This window comes from Acanthaster planci, linkage group LG01 (assembly GCF_054643075.1).
Source record: "Acanthaster planci isolate LZ-2023a linkage group LG01, COTS_SCS, whole genome shotgun sequence".
NCBI classification, from domain to species: domain Eukaryota; kingdom Metazoa; phylum Echinodermata; class Asteroidea; order Valvatida; family Acanthasteridae; genus Acanthaster; species Acanthaster planci.
In genome coordinates this window covers 8780441-8799832 of record NC_141777.1, presented here as the reverse complement: position 1 = coordinate 8799832, position 19392 = coordinate 8780441, and the positions used below count along the sequence as shown (strand labels likewise).

The following is a 19392-nucleotide window of genomic DNA, read 5'->3' as shown; positions in this document are numbered from 1 at the left end:
TTGGTATTTGCGCCAAGTATGACCATGACGTCGTTGAATCTGTGCCTCTTCGGATCAGTGGCTCTTCAGGTCAAGTGGCTTGTCCATGCCCTCATTTAAATCGAGCTATAAAACTACAGTTTTATAGCCCCATGGTCAAGTCACCATACCATGAGCCTCGGCAAGTAATCTTGCAGGACTCTTCCTGGATATAGATAGCAGGCTCTTTTCATTTCGATTCATTTCAGATCAGAGGTGTATCCCGTGGAAATGGAGCAGGATTCAACTCTTCCCTTGTGACATGTAGATGTTTTGTAATTAGTATCATTTTTTCATTATATTCTTCTGTTTGTTTTTTTTAAGAATTGACACCCCTGCCATTTTTTAAATGGTACTAGCACCTCCTTTTTGAGAGGGATTCCTTCTGGATGCCAGAAAAATTGACTATCATGTCAGAAAATATCCACATTTTGCACCCACAAAGAGCCGGATACGACATTTTGGAAATATCAGGTAATTATTACCTGAGTTTGAAAATTTGTGGAAAGAGAAAGTTGGTTACTACGGGCCACGAGAATTCCCGATTACATGATTAAACAGTTGCTTTTGGCCCAAAGCGATTTTTTTTTAGTTGAGTTGAGTTATGTTGTTGAGTTGAACTGTTGAGTTGCTCTTCAGATTTGTACGTTTTATAAGTTGAGGGGAGGATTTTGTGCACGAAAAATTTAACAGCACGTACCGTTGGGGTACGGTACATATTTTTCCTCTCCTGGAAATCATCATCTGGGGATTATTTTCATCAAAGTCAAACTTTCATCAGGGAAAATCTATACCTCTAGTCAACTTTGAAGTGACAGTTGCTAGTGTCCACGTAATAAGCAGCAAGCCACATATTTCTTGGTCATGTACCCAGTCTACAAAGCGTACGTTAAACACACCTATAGTTGAGGCCACCGGAGTAATGAGGCGGTCATCTTGCGCTACTCAGACGTAAATGAGATACAATCCCGAATTGCTCTATACGCTGTGGAGAGGGTCCCAGTGCGGTACGTCCCTGGCTGGAAAATGTTACAAGGCCACTTAAGACTAAAGTGCAAATCTTTGCATTTTCAGTACCAGGGTTTAGAACTATGGTTAACTCCAACCATCTACAGTATATCACCATCCAATCGTCTCTGAAATGACCCCATGCCTTCTGCGTCACCTCCACACAGGCTTTGAACACGCAGGCCTTAGGTGTCGAGGGTCTGATCCTGTGCCCCGACCCAGCAAACCACGCCATCATCAGTGACGGTGACATTAAGGAGGTGTACCCGGACAGATGGTGGCTGTTGCGGAGCGCAGAGGGGGACTGTTTGCGCCTGTGACGCAAAAGGTGACCCCGTCACGCCTGGTCGCACCGCCTAACGTAATGGCATCTACTGTAATAATCTTGTTTACACTCATCCACACTATCCGGTTTTGTCTTAAAGTTATAAAGAGCATCATATACACATTGGAAAGAATCCAGAAAAGCAAGATCTGAGTCCCCGCCTGGATTTAGTATATAGTTGAGATTAAAGTAAATTACAAGTACAGGCTTTAAAAAACTGCACTATTGAATACACTGAAAAGCCCCAAGGAAACATCAGTTTTTACACCCCAAGGAAGTGTGAAAAGTTCCACAAAACGATCGTCTAAGAAAAAATATAAATCGTTTTACAAAACAGCTGTGGCAATAGTTGCAAGCAGCCCCTTTCCCAGAAAATATTGCTGTGTTTTCTTTTCTCTTCAGTGTTTTGAAAAAAGGAAATGATTTTGATATGATCGTGAAAAGTCATTATTACAACAACACAATAATCACCAGCCACTACAAAATAGTAGTCAGTGTTTGCAAACGAAAAGGAATGGTGTACTATTAAGGCCACATTGAGTAGCGCATTAAGTATTGCTACATAACGCAGCGTGGTAACTGTTGTTTACACGCACAGCGCGGTTTGTGCTGTTTCACTGCACGATAAGAGTTGTTTCACTGAGCAATGAGAATACGGATGTTTCGCAATAGAGCGCCCCCAAGAGTTTGCAACGTGTTAGCCAACCACAATGCGCGAAATCTGTCGTCCCAATGCACGTTTGGAAAGGGTCGACATATTTCGCGTTGCAAACTCTTGGAGGCGCACTATTGTGAATCGCCCATATTGTTTGGCGGCGCGGTGGGTGTTGTTTTTCCTTACGGTTACTTCTTTAGATATCACCTCAGAAAAGGCCTAATATTTACTAGCATGTTACTTTACAGGTATTGAAAGAAATTCCCCACCTAAAAGAGAAATATCGTGTCAAAAATTGACCTCTCATGAAAACCATATGACTGACTGTCATTACAAAAGAAAAATTAGTGTTGAAACATCTTCTGGACACACTCAACAATAAATACTACTATACATCCGCAACTAAATATTAGCATACAATCATATGCCCCTCCTTAAAGCCTTAAAGATAATGGGCAAATGTACATTTGAGGGTTAAATACGACACCAACCAAGGCTAATGATATCATTTTTGCAAACGTTGGTCCCCCATACGAATATTTTGTACATGTATTTATAGTGGGTAAGAGCGGTACAATACTGCCACTCGAAAATTTCCTTATATTTAGTCAAGAATTTTTGGACCGATGGACTAGTATTGGTGATAATCCGTGCTAGCGAGGTTGAGGTGACCGAAATAAAGGAAGATGCCCTACTGTAGGCATTAAAAAGTGGGGGAGAGGGACATTTCAGTGGAGGCCATGTACATGTATTTGATACAAAGGTCCATCTGTTTCATCATTAGTATTGCGAGCGTATAATGCAACTTATGCCAAACGGGGCACTTAAATTTTGTTTCCCATTTTGGCTGTTGAGGAGAAATGCTTAGCAATATATACCGGTACGCATTTTTAGGGTTTCTCACGACCAAAACGCGGGAGGATCAGCAACTGGAGATGGGTGACCTCCAATGAAGGACGGAGGAGTGAACACGATGGTGTGTTTATTTCCAATGTGGACGAACGTTGTTAGGCAACACACAACAGTCGTTTATCACAAAAGCACGAGGGCATGAATAAACATTTAACGGCAGAGCATGCTCTGTAAATATACCAAGAATATATCGGACGTGTCACACTCGGGCAACAAGTTAATTACAGTCTCATTTTCCTGTGCCTTACAAATTTGCAAATGTTTTCAGGAAGGCAGTTATCACCCTTTTTCTTTGCGCACATCAGAAATGACAAGATCGATATTTCTTTGTGTCGGAGCACTGTTGGACTATTCATCAACGAGGCCGTACGGCATTAACGGTGCAATTTGGATAATAGAGCAACCAAGAACCAATGATGGTGCAACGAAAACTCCCTCCTCGTCAGCGAAGAAACGGTTATAGGAACTACAAACGTAGAAGCGGATGGAATGGTGGGATGAGACTGGAGCTCCGCCTCCATTCATAGCCCTCTTGTCCCCCACGACACCACCGGCGGATGCAGGGGGCTAACGGGGTCCAATCCCTTGATTTTGTTGTTAATGTTGTGATGTTGTTTTAAATATGACAGGTATTTTATGGACTAGATGTACACATGTACATGTACTTCTTTTCCTCTCATCCAAAAGCGTGTGAAAAGCCCCCACCAAACGATGGCCTAGATCATCAAAGGCAATAGAGGTACAGAAAAAAACATTCCCAACTTCTCTGGCCCAGTCTTTAAAATCAAATTTGCCCCCCCCCCGAAAATTGGTTCTGGTTTCACTCCCCATCCCAGGTTTCCAGTATGACGATTCGATTTATTAAAATAATAAATAAATGAAAACTTGTAGGGGTCGTATTCTCGTGTTCGGTTGAGGAAAAAACAAAAAGATGAAATGGCTTGGACAACGGCGACAAAACATAATAATCCCCATGCGAAACTTTCGAACCTCCTTGCAAAAAAATCCTAGATTCACCCACCCTGCAAGACATTGACAAACAGAAGAATGGTTGAAGTTAAATCGCGGCATTAATTAAAAATAGACTTGTTTCAGTCAAGTGTGATATTTTTCTGGCTGCTGATATGGGTAAAAAAAAATTAAAATAAAAAGAATTACTGTCATTTCTTATGAAATCAATTGTGTGTGAAAAAGTAAATACTGATATTGATAATGGAAAAAAAGCACACCCCCCACACTGCCTTTCAGACCTCTTAGTACCCTCCCTCAAGTCAAAAAGATATGAGAACCATAGAGTTAAAAAAAGGTGCCCTAATACAAGATTCCTGTTATAACAAGGCGATCTGCAAAGCCCGAAGGACCTATTATTATATGAAGCTCGACTGTACATCATTCATGTCCCAATAAGAGTTTACAAGTTTCCGACCATGAAGAAAATGCTGATAAAAATCAATGACTGCAAATCTCAAAAAACAAACAAACCAAAATTGGTCTTGGTTTCGTTTTTTTCTCAACGTTAACTTTATTGATTGTCGAGAAGTACCTTGAGAAAATCTAAAATTGATGCAGGCAGCAAAGCAGTTTCATCAATCAAGGCGGGTTGGACTTAAAGTATCGCACACTTAGGGCAACGCGCAGGTAATGACTGACAGGGATTATTACATGTATTACGGACGTCCCTCTGCGTCATGTATAATTTGCCCACCAATGGTTTCCAAACTATGGCTGGCCGGCAGTATAAATCAGGTTAGAAAATAATTAACAAAGCGTGAAACATATCTCACGTAGCTATGGAAATACTTAACAATAAATACTGCTATACAACTAAACACTAGCACATGAAAGTATACCCCTTCACAGATTTAATGGGGCAGATGTTCAGTTTGACAAAAGTACATGTGCATTTTAACATCCGACAGCAAGCAAGGGTGATACTTCTGGACAGTTCGGTCACTCGTACGAACACATTCACATTCAACTGAAGTAAGCAAAGCAGAGAGGTCTCAATTGGCAAATCGAACAAGTAGTTTTCTTTCCTATTTCACGAAATTCGTAAACCGAAAAAACTTGGGACGGGTTGGTGGCTACAAAAAATTTCGTCCTGATTTTTCAGCGAAAGTAATACGGTGGAATGATTATTCATTCCATGTTAAGAAAGTTAAAAAAACAAACTCTGATACTTGAGAAGCTAAATGCATGACAATTTCACTTCGGCAACGTCTTATGTCTCAGGAGCGGAAATCATCTGTGTGGAGTACATGTACATGAACATGTAGCTGCAAACCAGTATCGATACCGAACAGTTAATCGATACATTGCAATAAACCTTAGATCCAAAACTTAATATAATAAAGTTTATGTACAGTTGAATTACGTTAAGTCCCAAGTTAGGTCGACGGGTGTGCAGAGAACACTTACGAGCTTGGTAAAGTAAAAAAATACGACCATTTTATATTCAGCCAACGAGTGGGGTTTCGAAGTACTGAACCGGAAGGAATTTCGCGGCAAAATTTAAATTGCCATTCTTTCTTTTTTGGAGAACTAGATAAACATTTATAAAATAAAAATCACAACATTAATAACACCTGTTCTGTTTAACAAATCTTTGGAAAATATAAGTGTGGATGTCCACATTTGCAGGACTGACGCTCTGGGGAAAAAGATACAATGCAATATAATGCACATGTAAATATATTGCAAGTGGGTTGTTTTTTGTCTTGTCAGGGCTTGGCTGTTCACATCACGATGGCCTTGTCAAAGACTAGAGGCAGTCAGCTGGGTTTACAGCAACAAAGGTGGGAGGGGGGGGACTGTTCATGTTCCGTCACTCGAGATGATATCTCTGGGAGTCGTGGGGTGGAGGAATCGGCGCTAACAGAGAAGAAGACAAGTCCTTGAGATGTGACTCATCTCGAACGGGAAGGTAGCCGAAATGTTCCATCATTTCAGCACAGCGTCCTATTTTTTCGATGGCCTTGGCAGTCTTAAAGTCTATTTTAGTGCGCCAGGACTGGTACGCCATGCTCGACACTCGAGTGGTGGAGTATATCCCGGGTTTTTCAGCTTTGGTATTTTCAGCGATCCACTTGGAAACGTTCTCAGGGACAGCATCGAATCCCGTGAAGTTGTAGATGAGTTGGGTGACTCGCTCCGGATCCAGGGCCATGTCCTCGTACCTGAGCAGAAAGTAATTGTTCCGGTACTCAGGGTGATAGTAGCCTATTTCTTTATTGTCGATGCTATAGGAGCAGTACTCCATTAAGTACAATTGCATTTCATCTGTGAATGAACCCGCCTCTAGTTTGTTCATGGTGCTGTCAACAAAATTCATAGCCAGCACTCGCGAAGCAGTCATCCCACGTGGGTCTCGTACGAGGTGAACGACCTTTAGCTTCACGTTGCCGTCTTGTATCAGTGGCTGAAACATCCCGATATCCCAAATGCGAATGGACTTAACCGCAATGTGTCTTTTCTCTCGACACTTTCTCTCAAACAGGTCGGCGTCAATTTTTCTGCAGGCGAGCCCCGTTCTTCCGGTTGGCCACTTGTAGCACACTAAATCGAATAGTCGGGGTACTTTTTTCTTGACTTCGAGTGGGTACTGCCTTGACAGCCATTTTATGTAAAAATTAAGCGACGATGTGTTGCAGTGGAAGATGGCACTCAACATATCCATGTAAATTGGTTGCAGAAAGAGAGCCCCTTGGGAATGAAGCTCGGTCAGTAGTGCTAGGCCGGGTTCGAAGAGATAAAAGATATCATCGTTTCGGCCAAATATTTCCCCGATGAATGACGACCCGGTCCGCATGGAAGTCAGCAAGACAACACGTGAACCAACCGCTGATCTGCCGTTGTCGATGCCTGTAGGGTCGGCGGGAACCCCAGTTGCGCGTCGATCCTCGGCACCGCTACCACCAAACGGACCGATGGAATCGGAGCTGTGGTTGCAGGAACAAGATTTTGGTCCTGCATTGCTCGAATTCACCCGCTGGAAGTCCGTCCCCGTTGGAGTGTTACTTTCCTGCGTGGCCCCTGTCGACGGGTCTCGACTCTCCACGCCAACATTCTTCATCAGCACGCCCTTCCCTCTAGTGAAAACTAGCAAGCATACTGCTCCTACCACTGCTAGTCCAAACAACACACACCTAAGATTCCTTCCCATGGTCTTTTCTAGAGACACTGGTATATTGCGAAAGTACGCAACACGTTTAGCTCTCTAAGAACAAGTAACCTTTTCTTCCTCTGGTCTGCCAGGATCTGATGTTAGAAAATGTCCATTTTGCAAGCTGTTGTGGTCTTCACTCAACGACGGGTTGTGGATTAATAAGCTTCCGTCAAAAGCGCTTTTTAATCTGCCTCCACGCTCACTGGAGTTACCTAGCCGAGTTTAATTGGGATCGCACGATGATTTTCCTTGCTCTAAGCAGGTAATACAAAGCTCTCCACGGGCCACTGCACAGCTGCCGTGGCACACCGCGTTAGGTAAAGATTGTTTGCACGCAGAAAATCCCTCTCAGTGACTCGTACAAGTCACTCCGGCGTTGATAATATTTCAACGCAACATTCCACGGCCTAAAAGCCTGTGTAATAAGACACCGGATTTTAGCCTTTCTGCCTTTTTGTATGTAACGATAAGAACGTGTGGTAATGATAGAATTCTACTTAGATCGCACATGGAATGGTTGTGTTAAATTCTGACCGACCGACAGGCAGAAGTTTATTGGCACTCGGCTTTTGGTGTCCACAGCAGTAAAACGGTGTTATGTAACACCTCAGAAACGTTTATTGGAAATGTGTACCTATGTATATAGAAGGTCTTAAACAAAATACACATGCACACTGAAATCGGAAGTGTCGTTCCCATGTGTTAAAAAGTATTGCCTTATCGGGAACGGTAGAGTTCTTTGCTCTGTGGGTAGAGGAAGGAGAAAAGATGATAAGAACGATTGCGTTTTCCTTTTCCTAAGCCTTGCACGATAAAAAAAAAGAGAGAGCTATAGACTTACGATGCGGTGCGTGATTTTGGCATGGGGGATGGGACTGTTCACCCACCACGTATGTTCATGCCCCACAGAGACAATGTTCATGACAAGGGCACTTCATTTTCAAATTCAAGCGGACAACAATGGTTTGCCGTGCGAGTAGACGCACGGAAATTGGCAACGACAGACCTCGTAAACTACTCGAGTGTAGAAGCGTATATAAATTTCGGGAAGATCTAAACACGACACCAAGAACAACACAAAAGTTTCCGGTAAATCTCAGAACAGTATAAAAAAGTGGATTTTACGGACCTTTTCTGACAACGAAAAATTTTGCACTAATTTCATCAATTAAATTTTAATAGAAAATTAGTTTTCTAAGATAAAAATCTAGCTCCAAATTAAAGATTCACCATTAACTGAGTTTAGGCATTTATTTTGAATCCGCCAGATGAAATTTTTAATCATTTTTAATCACCCCAAAATTGTATTGATCCAACTGCGCACGAAAATTCAAAGCCATTTTGTATCCATTTTTATCATCAAAATGGTATATTCAACGCGGTTAGATTGTACCGGTTTCATTAAGATTGATACCATTGCATAAGGTAGAATCTTTAATTTCTTTTAAGAAGAGTCTTAAAACATATTTTTTTAAGAAGTATTTTGTTTAGGTGGCATGAATTTTAATGTGAATTTGTGTTTGCTTTTTGGATCGTGTCTGTGTACAACTCGTCGCTTTTAACACATTGTCTTTAATAAATATATGTATATTTAAATATTTATTATTTTAATTGATTGTAAAGCGCCTTAAAGCCTCAGGGAATAAGGCGCTGTATAAGTCGTCGCGTCCGCCCCAGCACATGTGCATGAACATGTACATGTTACGCGTACACTTGTAAACACGCAGCTCACGACTGCACTTGACCCGTGACTCGCCGGGACAAGAATGTTACTCCATAGTCTGCCCTTGCACTGTTGCAGGAGTAGGGTGCAAGGGTATCCTCTTTTGTGGTCAAAAGTTTGTCAAGAAAATAATCCCTAACTCTAAGAATTATGTTTTATTAGGACATAAAAATCTGTTAGAAGAGATAATTATGTAAGGTGTTTTTCGATTACAAAATGTCTGGATTCACAAATTCAAACTTATTAAAAATATTATCCTGCGGATTCCCAGTTTCTGAGTGCAATCTATTAAGACAGTCTTCTAGTTTATATGAATCTACATTTTATAATCAGGAAAACGCATTTTTAATAGATATTAATCAAATTTGGCAACACTCAATTTTTTCAGGTGACAAATAACATAATTTTTGAGTTATTTAAAACCCATTTTTCATTACTTTTTTGAGGCAGGGCACAAAATCAATGCTACTGAAAAAAAGATAAACGTTACATGGGTTTGTCATGAAAAATTTCATTAGTTATGTTCCATTTCCTGGAAATCCATTAACAAAGATGACGCCTCATTTTACAATCAGAGCGCGCGGAATCAGACATAGCCTGTTGCAGATTTTGCGCACGCGCACTTTGGTAATGAGCGCCATGAACATAGTTTACAAGCGACGAAAAGTGCAGCATACGCACGAAATGCCGACCTTTCAAAACCCCTCTCCCTTGTACGCATGCGCAGCGGCTCCAACCCTCCCCCCTGTACGCACTTTACATATCTTGACTTTTCAGGGTACCTTGCTTTAGTATCATTAAATGTCACACAGTGCGTTTGTAGTAAATTCTCGTTACTAACAAACTGTTTCCTTTAAAATGAATGCATGAAAACAAATTTATACTAAATTTATACCAAAAATCCATGAGCACTGGACCTTAATGTTTGCATCACTTCTGAAAGAATTGAAATGGAAAATAAAGAAATTATAACAAGTATAATTTCTCCACAAATGCACTAGGCTCAATGAAACGTATTGAAAATGGGATATCATGGATTAGTCAAATTGCTAAAGAGCATCTCTTTATGCAGTCTTGGGCAAACTGGTTGACGAATATGATAATTTGCCACCTCGACACAGTGCGTCCTCTCGGTCCTAAAGAGACCAAAGGTCTACTTTTTTTGAAAAGGCTTACCTACTTTTTTCACTGATGGGGATAAAGCAAATAATTTACGGCATTAAAGTTTGGTCACTTGTTGTCGTACCGACATCTGGTCAGGCCCTTGGACAATACAGGTCGTTTATACAGTGAGAAAATTAACGCAGCAGCATTGATTTTTAAAATTACCTCCGTCCATTTTGAATGGGCCGCCTTAACGCGCGTACCATGGGCACGTTCGATATATCTGTCCATTAAGTGTAATTAATGCAAGGACATATCCAATACTTGTGACTCTGCCGGCAAAAAAGGGAGGGCGGTGCTGGGAGCTTTGGCCCCTCCTCCAAAAATCCTTTTGCCTATCCCTCAATGCAAAAGTGTAAAATGATAATAATTATAATACATAAAATAAATAAAGCTGTGAAATTTTGGATTAACAATTCTGCATTTAATTTCTTGTCAAGGTGGGGAGGGTCTAACTCCTAAAATTGGCTCTAGAACCGCACCCCACATGAAAGCTACATTATGTAAATAAATTTAACTAAAACTAGACGGTGTAGGAGGGGATTGCTGTACATGTATATGAAGCTGAAATTTGGCTTAAACATGCACATTGCGAGAATTGATATGGACATATGCAAATTTTTCAACAGTTTAAATACCCCTTGACATCTAAGGGCGCTGATGCTGTGCTAAAAAACGATGTTTTTTCCCGAAATTTATTTTCGTGCAGAAAATGTTTATTCATAAAATGCAATTGCTAACTGTCTGTCCCGTACTGGATCAACGATGCACAAACCCCCACACTAGTAAAATATGACACTGTTGAAAACCCGACAAATCTGAGGCAGTGGGCGAGAGAAATACCAGAGTGGGTATTTTACTCATGGGTATCTTCAATGTTGGCAGGGCGCTCAATCGGTATGGTATAGATCTGCCGTTTATTGCAAAACACTGAGTGTATTTTGTATTGGCGGCCAAAGATTACTCAACTTCACTCCTTGTTTGGCAGCAACTCTTGTCTCATAAGGCACACTTTGCTACGTCAGTGTTAAATGGGATGTATTTTCATGATTTAGTAAAAGCATTTACAGTTTAGTGCGGCAATGTTTACATGTATGACTTATGTCTTTCTTTTGCACTCATAGCAACCCAAAGCTTTGCCAACCACTGATTGGCAGAAACTGCGCTAACTACAAGAAATGCTGGGTAAACGAGAGCTGGGCAAATTCATTTCAACATTTTTGGGGCACTTTCTCCTAAACAAATGGTCACATTTCTCAGTTGGGCCAAACAATAAATTGCCGATGGTAACTGTTTTTAACATTTTACATTGGCTGAATAAACGTTTGAACGTAAAATAAAAGAAATGTAAAATATCGTTGAACAACATTGGTTAAGAGAAGATTTCATACACTTGGCCAACTGTTGTCGTTTTACAGGGTATTTATTTTACGGGTTGACAAAATCACTAAAATGTTGAACAAATGAAGGTATTTCTATAGTTGTTGGAAACTTAGATGTTGCATTTTGCTCATTGATAAAGCAATGCATATTGTTACTTATATCTGCTCGTCACACTACGTTGGACATGTCGTGAAGGATTTGCTGAAAGAGAAGTGTTAGAGCTGTGTGTAACTTTTAAGGGTGAGAAAACAGTTTTCGTAATCCCCACATAGAATGATCAAGGCGCGGCATTGTGTTTTTTCGTTGTTGGCACTGCCACGCATGACACTGTTTCATAATAGCGACTTGCACATGCACAAGCTTGCATGTCTAAGATACGAGCTAATAGTCTACCCAATACAGGAGGAAAGTAAATGTTTGATAAATGATTGAAAATATGTTTAGCCTAAAACAAGTTTTACTACAAGTATTACATGCAGACCTAGTTGTTACCGTAGTTTTATAATAAAAATCTACATGTACCTTTTTTTGTGTTGATTGTGTTATTGAAATGAAATCAAAAGTACTTTTGATCCTCGTGATTCGAACCTATTAAATAGAAATACGATCCTCATTTATTCCGTGCTTTCCTCGCTTTGAATTTTCTTGTTCTTGGGATATTATACCTATGCTAAAAAAGGTCCTTCATCGAGAAACCCGCCAGGCCCTACGTGGTAGCACAGTTGTAATGACTCGAGTCCATGACTCGACTCAAGTCCGACTCAAGTCGCATTTTTGGGTGACTGGACTCGACTCGAGTCTCTGCTGTAAAATGACTCCACTCGACTCGAGTCACAAAAATCAGTGACTCGTTACAACTCTGCGTGGTAGTCCTTCCCAAGAAGCCAATTCTGGAGTCAACCTATATGTTTGCCATCTAAGAGAAACAGGCTTTGCAACAGATTTCCCCGATGAAGGCCGTCCAAGCGTGTTATAAGGCCCACTACGTCTTTGACTCGACTTTATATCAAGCAAAGTGCTCCAATGAGGCACACAAAAAGCCCTACTAAGTTGAGAACCTCTACAGGGCTATCTTTACTTGCAAGAATATACGTCAACAGCTTCATCATCATGCAAATGTGTTTAAAGCTTACCATCATTTGTGGTAGTTTATAACCAAACTTCTGCGAATTTTTGGACATGATTGGATTGGAGCACCTGCATGTTTCCATTAAAACTAAAAATAACTTCTGAAAAATGGAGATAAATAGTGATTGGGTTTGCAAGGGTTCCACTTTCTTGAATTATATTTGTTGGGAAAATAGGATCTCTTTGATAATATTCACAAACAGCTTATGGGTCTCTGAGGTGAAAACCAAGTTTACTTTTATCTGGCCGAAAAATTGTGTCATTAATCGTTTTTCCTATGTTTTTTTGCATCAAGGGATTCTTACCAACGCATCAGATCAATCAAAGCATGCACGTGAGCATGAGTCAACATAGCACAAATTTTGGAATTATTCCCTTGACTTTTTCCTTACTATTTAAATAAAATAAGTCATCAATATTTGGAAGTTTCAGATGCTCAAAAAAGCTTTGCACTTTTCATTTTAATCATATCTGATAATCGTTTAAAATTAGCGCACAGAAGAAATGTAGGCCCATTTTATGTTTTCCACAACAACATTGTTGGCATATTTAGACTTATCCTTGCATTAATGAACTGGCGTAATTTCAATGTTTCTTGGGGAAAAAGGACTGTTTTGTGGTTACTCCCTCTTCGATTTTGAAATAGATGGGTCCATGATAGCTGATACTACGCGAAACTCATTGAGAGTGATCATAACACATTATTTGCGTAACATGTTTTACTTTAAGTAAGCCAGTAAGGCTGCATGGAATCTGACAAAAGTTAAACGAATTGTAAAGTCTTATTCATTTAAAATGAACCTATGCCCATCATCGGGATCTTATGAATACCCAACAGTTGCCCAAAAAGTACCCAACACATTGTCTAATGATATCATCCAGTATTGGCTTACCAATAACAGGTTGTTTATACATACCCAAGTGACGGTTCATTAACAGTACCCAACTGTTCAGTCTCCAATCTTACCCACATTTTGGGTGAAGATGCTTGCCCAACTTGGCAGTGTTTTACACGAAGTAACAAGTTGTAAAATTTATACCTTGTAACTACATGAAAATACCTTGTTACTACATGAAAAGCACTGCAAAAAATTGACATAATTTTGATGATGAAAGCCACGCCCACCTTCTCTGCATAAATATCATCTTTCATCACTGATGATTCAAACTTCCGAATGTCGAACATTTCTTGTCGATTCCATGCAACACAGGTGCCTGCCCTAAGACCTATAGTTATCGTTGTACGATACCTGGCGTGACCGCACTCACACAGATGCCAACGATCCCGATACACTGCCTAGGTACATGTAACATCATATCCTAAAACTACTCTTCTTCTTTCCATCTACCCTTTCTTGACTAAGACTAACGGACCTGTAATGTAGCCTCTACAACCATTTAACCCCAGACTTCCAGGCAGAGAGGAAATCGATGACTTTGGACTAAAAATCCATATGTACATGTATTTACACTAAGATGAAAAATACATCTATCAAGCAGTACAGTTTCAAGTGACTTCACGTAGAACGTTCAAAAACTTAGTGTGAAAATCCGTAGCAATAATAGCTCCGACAGTTTTTTATAAGGAGAAATCGGCATTGAGATTTGAGAGGCTCAACGCATGACAGGTGTGTCGATACCACAGATATATATTAAACATTTATAAAATAAAAAGCACAACATTAATAACACCTGTTCTGTATAACGAATCTTTGGAAAATATAAGTGTGGATGTCCACATTTGCCGGACTGACGCTCTGGGAGAAAAAATAATACAATGCACATATAAATATATTGCAAATGGGTTATTTTTTGTCTTGTCTGGGCTTGGCTGTCCACATCACGATGCCCTCGTCAAAGACTAGAGGCAGTCAGAGCAAGGGTGGAAGTGGGGGACTGTTTCTTCACTGAAGATGATATCTCTGGGAGTCGTGGGGTGAAGGAATCGGCGCTAACAGAGAAGAAGACAAGTCCTTGAGATGTGACTCATCTCGAACGGGGAGGTAGCCGAAATGCTCCATCATTTCAGCACAGCGTCCTATTTTTTCGATGGCCTTGGCGGTCTTAAAGTCTAATTTAGTGCGCCAGGACTGGTACACCATGCTTGACACTCGAGTGGTGGAGTATATCCCGGGTTTTTCAGCTTTGGTATTTTCAGCGATCCACTTGGAAACGTTCACAGGGACAGCATCGAATCCCGTGAAGTTGTAGATGAGTTGGGTGACTCGCTCCGGATCCAGGGCCATGTCCTCGTACCTGAGCAGAAAGTAATTGTTCCGGTACTCAAGGTGGTAGTAGCCTATTTCTTTATTGTCGATGCTATAGGAGCAGTACTCCATTAAGTACAATTGCATTTCATCTGTGAATGAACCCGCCTCTAGTTTGTTTATGGTGCTATCAACAAAATTCATGGCCAGCACTCGCGAAGCAGTCATCCCACGTGGGTCTCGTACGAGGTGAACGACCTTTAGTTTCACGTTGCCGTCTTGTATCAGTGGCTGAAACATCCCGATATCCCAAATGCGAATGGACTTAACCGCAATGTGTCTTTTCTCTCGACACTTTCTCTCAAACAGCTCGGCGTCAATTTTTCTGCAGGCGATACCTGGTCTTGCAGCTGGCCACTTGTAGCAGACTAAATCAAATAGTCGGGGTACCTTTTTCCTGACTTCGAATGGGTGATGCCGTGATAGACATTTCATGTAAAAATTAAGCGACGATGTGTTGCAGTGGAAGAGGGCACTCAACATATCCATGTAAATTGGTCGCAGAAATAGAGCGCCTTGGGAATGAAGCTCGGTCAGAAGCGATTGGCCGGGTTCGAAGAGATAAAAGACATCACTGTTTCGGCCAAATATCTCCCCGATGAATGACGACCCAGTCCGCATGGCAGTCAGCAGGACAACGCGTGAACCAACCGTTCTGTCGTTGTGGATGCCTGTAGGGTCGGCAGGAACCCCAGCTGCGCGTCGATCCTCAGCACTGGAATCGGAGCTGTGGTTGCAGGAACAAGATTTTGGTCCTGCATTGCTCGAATTCACCCGCTGGGAGTCCGTCCCCGTTGGAGCGTTACTGTCCTGCGTGGTCCCTGTCGACGGCTCTCGACTCTCCACGTCAACATTCTTCACCAGCACGCCCTTCCCTCTAGTGAAAACTAGCAAGCATACTGCTCCTACCACTGCTAGTCCAAACAACACGCACCTAAGATTCCTTCCCATGGTCTTTCTACAGACACCGGTACATAGATAAGTTATGTTGCGAAAGGACGCAGCAGTTGTAGTTTCCCCAAGTAACCTCTTCCCTCTCTGGTCTGCGAGAATCTGGTGTTAGAAAATATCTATTTGTCTATCTTAGTGCTCAACTACATGGTCGTGGATTCGACTAAGAAGAATCTGTTCAAGGTGAATTGTGATTTGCGTCTGCGCTCACTGGAGTTACCGAGCCGACTTTAATTTGGATAGATGATTTTTATTGCTGTGACGTAATACAAAGCCGTCCACAGGTCATTGCACAGCCGCGGTGGCACACCTTGTCGGGTATGAAGATTTAAATGTTTGAAGGGTTTGGATAGCGGATCAACGATAGGAAGGAGGTTTACGGAGACACCATGTGGATTATCTCTTTTGTGAGTATGTGTGGTACTGAAAAGAACCGGTATATACTCTACGTTTTGGACAGTGAGTGCTCTGTCCGTCGTCAGGAGACTGCTGGAGTCCAACTTGAGTGCTTGCACTCCCAGAAAAATACACAGATTATGTAATAAATTACCCTGTTTTAGAAGAACTATAGGAACTCCCTTAAAATTGCCGAACACGTGTTCAGTTTAAAAGTTTACCTCTTTTTTGTGTAATTGCATTTACACATTTATTAGGTGTAGAAAGTTATGTAAAACTTTACTTAGTGCTTGTGTAGTATTCTAGTATTCTGTAAAGAATGAAAGTAATTAGGTTGAGCTTGGTGTAGGGTCAATGTTCTGCACTCCTCGAAGTCTGTAGATAGAATGGCTCCAGAACAAAAAGGCTCCCACACCAACCCTCCAGTGCCTGACAGGAAGTTGCATCATCCTTTACTTGAAAGTCTGTGGCTGTTTCCTGCTTAGAGAAAGCTTACACATACAACAGTAGTCAATATGTGGCACCAAATAAACAGCTGCGAGGGCACAAAAAAGTAAGGGGGTGCCTGTAGGACCTTGGGCCACAACAAAAAGGAAGAGGGCCCTATATCTTACGTGGGTCCCCTACACACAATATATTGTTGGTTAGTGAAAACAGCATCATTCAAACACAAAAGTTTGCTTTCGGAAGAAAATTTCTAAAGTACTGGTCACTGCAGAGATCTCTTTTATTAATGCGTTCTCAACTTACAAATGTAGGAAGCTCAGCCGCGTTTTTTTAAAGAAATAAGAAAGACAGTTACACTGATAATCTCAGCGTTCTCTGAAAAATTAAATCTTACCCCAGTGCAACATCCAAGAAAAATCCAAAGTAAGTTTGTCTCTAAAAAGAAGTCGGTGGTAATTTGAAATGTGGTCTTAGTAATTCTGAGAAAGAAGAATCACTTTTTGGCATTCTTATCTGCACTGTTAATTTCTTTTCTATTTCTAGCCTTAAAAGACTATCAAAGAATCTGTAACATTTTGCAGAAATTGTGAAACAACTGCCAACTGTTCATGAGTTTACTTGAAAAGGAGTAGTTTCATGACTTGAGTGATATACCATAATTGACTCCAAATTAGCAATTAAGAATTAAAAGGGTGTTTTTGTACTAATCAATTTTGAATTTCCAGTTCTAAAATAACTTGACTAAACGTGACTTAAAACACCACCTTTCTTTTAAGACATGCTTTGTTGTTTTTCGTAAACTAATTTTACATGATGTTTAATTGGACTTTCCGACCTTGAACATGGGGGGGGGGAGAGCTGTATACATTTAGGATTTAGAACTCTAACTGCATGTATCCTGATTCCGAAGACTATGTACAATAGAGCTAGGAAAAGTCCTGAAGTCTTGAAGCGATAGACGTTGCATACCCCCCGCACAGGAGTATGGTAGTTTTGCTTTGACGATCTCGGTTAATCTTTTGAAGAACTGTTCCAAAACAAATAAAAACAAGTACACTCAGTTCAACCTAACAAGTGGATTATATTTCAACACGTGAGATAAGTGTCTATAAAATGTGGACAATTTCTGGAAGTGAAGGCCTTTTTACAACGAAATCACCATGACATGCTGTGGCATCAGCTGCGGCCATGCATTGATGTCACTGTGCGTTTGCATACTCACCCTATTCCAGGGTGCACTGAACTAATAGAAGCCCCATTGAAGACAATGTAAAATCGACCACGTTTGCAGCCCCGGTGTGGGCAACCGAAGTCCCTCAGGCCTCTCAAACAAAAAAACAAAGTGTTCTGGGGTCATTCAGCTCTCAATTGATTTTCAATTTTTAATAGGTTAACCAATGAAATTTTTAATTATCCACCCAAAACAAACTCACCTTTCAAAAAGTGAACGTTCCCAAATCTGTTAGCGGCCATTTTTCAAATGACATCCCTCCACCTTTTCAGGCTCTTGGGACAATTTTTCTATGCTTCGCCCTGGGATGGGAACCCTTGAATCTAGGTAGTTCATTCTGGGCCATTCTTTCACAATCCCACAAGTTCTTGGGCCACACAATCTCCCCTTTTTCAAATAAACTGTAGGGGTACTTTTTGAGCGCCTCCGCCTGCCGAAGAATTTCCCTTGAATTGGGCAGTGCACCCTCCAACACGCGTATGTACTACGACATTGGGTGACGTTGTCTGTTTCGTGTGAGTGTTTGACAATAGATGCCTTGTCTTAGTCTCGTCGCCGTCCGTGAGCCTTGTGTTCGCTGTGTCTGGTGGCTAGATCTCTCCCGTCTCTCCAACATACACTTAGCCACATTTATAAGGGTTTTGTAAACGCCGGGCCTTGTGTTGGGGTCTGGTTTGTCCTAGTGTGATTGGAACAGGTTTCTGATCTTGATGGGTGCTGTGTGGAACACCCTGATTCCTTGTTGCTGGAGGATGCGTTTTATGTGATGCGAAGTGTTGCCTACGTGTACCGGAGGATGACAGAACTAGTGTACCTATTGGGCTGACCTAGGGTAGAGGAGACCCATCGGTCGGGGCGGGGTGTTCGTTCTTGGGTCTTGACTTGAGATTTCTTGAAGCAGTTGCGCTGTAGTGCTGTATGTGGAGATGTGGTGTAACTCGCTGGGCAGACTGTCTTGGTTGCATACGTTGTACGCCCGATAGACGAGCGAAGTTTCGACGGAGTTCTTGATCTTGGGATGATGAAACGAGCGCCTGTGAAGGTAGCGGTCTGTGTGAGTCGGTTTACGCCCCTCCTTCCTCCATGGCTATACATTGCGGGCGAAGGTGCCATCGGGTCGTCTGGACACCTCCACATCCAAGAAGTAGATGATGCTGTCTCTTTCTTGATCCATGGTGAATCGGATGCTGATACTGAGTCCGTTGAGGTGTTCCAGCAAGACTCTTAGTTGGTCTTGACAGTGAGGCCATATGACGAAGGTATTGTTGACGTATCTTAGCCATACTCTCGGGCGGAGATCGACAATTGCAATGGCTGTTTGTTGTTCCGTGTAGACGTCAGCCAGAACCGGGGATATAGGTGACCCCACAGAGGTTCAGGTGGTAAAGATTGTTTGCATGCAGAAATCTCTCTCAGTGATAGCATTTCAAAAGCAACAGTTCACGGTCCAAATGCCTGTATATTAAGACACTAGATTTCAGCTTTTCCTTTTTTTTTTCTTTTTTTTGTACGAAAGGACAATCGTGGTAATGATTGGATTCAAACTATATCGCACTTTGAATGTTTGTGTACAATTCTGAGCGCCGGACAGGCAAAAGTTTATCGACACTTGGCTCTTG

The 19392-nt window shown here is 41.4% G+C and overlaps 2 protein-coding genes across 2 annotated transcripts; both read right to left on the bottom strand.

The window, feature by feature from the left end:
• Positions 1-4800: 4800 nt before the first annotated feature.
• On the bottom strand, positions 4801-7592 carry LOC110979293 (carbohydrate sulfotransferase 3-like). Its single transcript, XM_022234962.2, has one exon. It carries the CDS (start codon positions 7078-7080, stop codon positions 5743-5745), a length of 1338 nt encoding a protein of 445 aa, XP_022090654.2. The 5' UTR covers positions 7081-7592; the 3' UTR covers positions 4801-5742.
• Positions 7593-12399: 4807 nt separating this feature from the next.
• LOC147800305 (carbohydrate sulfotransferase 3-like) lies at positions 12400-16779 on the bottom strand. The gene has a single exon (XM_087146877.1). It carries the CDS (start codon positions 15697-15699, stop codon positions 14386-14388), a length of 1314 nt encoding a protein of 437 aa, XP_087003003.1. The 5' UTR covers positions 15700-16779; the 3' UTR covers positions 12400-14385.
• Positions 16780-19392: the final 2613 nt, after the last annotated feature.